This window comes from Morone saxatilis, unplaced genomic scaffold (genome assembly GCF_004916995.1).
Source record: "Morone saxatilis isolate NCDOM2014 unplaced genomic scaffold, NCSU_SB_2.0 Contig8, whole genome shotgun sequence".
NCBI classification, from domain to species: domain Eukaryota; kingdom Metazoa; phylum Chordata; class Actinopteri; family Moronidae; genus Morone; species Morone saxatilis.
In genome coordinates, this window is record NW_023340257.1 from 11,497,714 (window position 1) to 11,500,479 (window position 2,766).

Below are 2,766 nucleotides of genomic sequence, written 5' to 3' on the forward strand. Positions count from 1 at the left end.
TTCACGAGACATCAGACTGCTCTGTGCTCAGTAACACACTGTCCTCACAGCTTTGTTATTTAGAACCTACAGTGACCAATCACCTCTATGTAACCACAGTATTCAACCTACAACCTACACAAACTGATTATGACAGTGATTGGAATCATCTTTTATGACCTTGTCTGCTGCCTTTTAGTTCATTGTTTTGTTATTATGTTTTTGCCCTCAGGTAAGCCATCAGGTGATCGCCCTGTGAGGCTGCCAGGCCAGGTTTTACATGCAGCTCTGCAGGAGTGGGAGTTCACTGAGCTTCGCAATGGGCATCAAACCACAGGGCAGCCTCTTTACTGCCAGGGCGTCTTTGATGCCATCACTATAGGTGAGGTCCAAGTGAAGCTTTATTAGAGAGTAACGTTCAGCCACTGGTTGCTGGTGGGGCTTCAGAAAGCCTGAGAAATAAGGAGAAGAGAATCCTGTTGTCGTGTTTATCTTTCTAAAACTGGTGGACAAAACTATATTAAAATGAAACTTAAAGCTTTCATCCATTTTCTGCACCACATTATTTTCTCTGTGTATACTCAGATTTTTGACATGACAACTGAGCACACTCTAACCACAGATGAAGACCGCCCGAAATACTTGAAAGCTCTGTAAAAAAAAAACTACTAAGTTTGAGTTTAGACTATTTTGTCAAACTACTATTTCAGAAGTCAGCCAACTTCCTTTAATGTGGCACATATACATTTGTGTTTGTGTGTATCCAGACCAGAATGGGACGGTGCTGGTGTTTCGGGGCAGTGTGTACTGGACAGTAGCGTCTGAAGGCGGCGTGAGCGGCCCGCTGCCTCTCCGTCAGCGCTGGTCTGACCTCCCTCCGGCCATCGAAGCTGCTGCCTTCTCCCCGCTAGACTCCAAGTGGTATTTCTTCAAAGGTACCGCTTCACTGAACTCATTAATGTGACTCACACTTCCTTTTAAAGACATTCCCTAACCTATTGCCTAACTTTGCATATTTGTTAAAGCACCCAAAATAGATTCTATTGTGCCTATTTAAAGACTTAAACAGGCACTGGAGCCTCAGCTGTAGTTTTAAAATAGCTTCACCTTTGTGCTAAAGGCTAATAACTTGAAGTTATTGCCAAGTTTAACTTGACTGCTGAGGACCAAAGACCTGACAGTGTTACCTAGATTCTAATGAGCTGCTAAATGCAAAATACAGAAGCTCTACTCTGGCATTATTTGTACTCCATACATCATCTCAGTATTGAACAAAAGGAGTCACTGTCTACACTTTGCTCATGTCATTTTTTCCCCCTAAAGAACCCCAAAATAGTCACTCTCTGGATAAGAGGGAAAGATAAAAGTCCTCAGGCTACTGTCTTTTACAGGAGGTTACCCTTTAAGAGCAGAGCTCATTGCATTTCTGTATTTTGATATAAAGTATTTGATCTTTTAAAGAACACGTGGCCCAAGTGTGTTTGATCTGTGAAATGTTAAGTACAGCATGATGATGAAATCTAATATGATGGGGTTTTGTAAATGACTCCTTAAAACAAATAATGATTGAAGTTCAAAATGTTTCATTGTTGAGTGTACATTTTCCTCCTCGTCTCGTGGTGTGCAGGGAAGCGGATGTGGCGCTACACCGGCAGTGTGCTGGACCCAGGCTTCCCCAGACAGAGCAGTGACCTGGGGCTGCCTCGCCACCCCGACTGTGCCTTCTATTACGCCCCTCTGGGTCACATGGTCATCTTCAAGGGCTCCCGCTACTCTGTGCTTAACCTCAAAACCCTGCACCAAGAGCCCTATTACCCCCGCAGGCTGACAGACTGGACTGGTGTGCCACAGGGGACCAATGGGGCGCTGACCCGCCCCGACGGACGCCTCTACCTGTTCAGAGAACAGCGTTTCTGGAGATTTGACCCAATTAAGGTGCGAGTCACGAGAGAGGGCCAGTGGGTCAAGGATCTGAGCTGGACTGGCTGCAGCAATGGTCCTCAGAACAACAACATCCTTTGACCAGCAGAGGGCGCTGTAAGCTTTAGATAAGTGCAATGTGTTGATGTATACTGTAATACAAAGGTGCTATAACGTTTTCAGCCTGAACCCACATCGAGTTTATATGTTGCAAAATGAGCCTAGCTCAACAAACTGATGCCATGAAGGGATTCAAAAATAAACCCAGTTGGTTTATACGTTTTGAAGCACATATAATATTTATACTGCAGAGCAATGGCTATTAGTTTATATGGATGTGCTGTTATAGCCTCGTTAATACAGATAATGGTAGGACTGTGTACTCTTAAGTGAGCAGACCAAAAATGTTTTTTTAATGCTGTATCTGTTTCTTTTCTCTTATAATATTTGCACACTGAGAGAAGCTATTTTGTTTTATAATTTCTTCACCAGTGTCACTAACATATGTAACATATATGTATAAATAACTGTTACTAACATTGTCCTGTTATTGTGTGCTCCTTCCTAAGTGCTGCACTAGTAGAAGGCCTAAATCATCATTACTAAGTACACATTTCTGATGTGTAGGTCCAACTGTTTGGACAATATGACTACATTATAATGTGTAGGTAAGGTGGGTGAGTTGTGAATCATGATGGCTGTTATCACAAAGCTGACAGCCGTGTCGACAGTGTAATGCATTTGAAGAAACGGTTGCAGAGGGACAATAATTTGGGGAAACTTCCAGCTTCACTTCTTCCCTTTTCATCCAACCATTCTTCCTCAGCGTGTGTTTTTTTTGCATCACTGCAGGCAGAGCAGTCGTCT

At 43.2% G+C, this 2,766-nt stretch overlaps 1 protein-coding gene across 1 annotated transcript in view; it reads left to right on the plus strand.

The window, feature by feature from the left end:
* Positions 1-2,670, plus strand: part of mmp28 (matrix metallopeptidase 28) — a 17,444-nt gene extending 14,774 nt beyond the window's left edge. Inside the window, exons 6-8 of the mRNA XM_035680171.1 lie at positions 212-361; positions 747-914; positions 1,607-2,670. Of these exons, the coding sequence (XP_035536064.1) occupies positions 212-361; positions 747-914; positions 1,607-2,001 (713 nt within the window). The 3' untranslated portion in view covers positions 2,002-2,670. The remainder of the gene's footprint in view (positions 1-211; positions 362-746; positions 915-1,606) is intronic.
* The last annotated feature ends 96 nt before the right edge of the window (positions 2,671-2,766 follow it).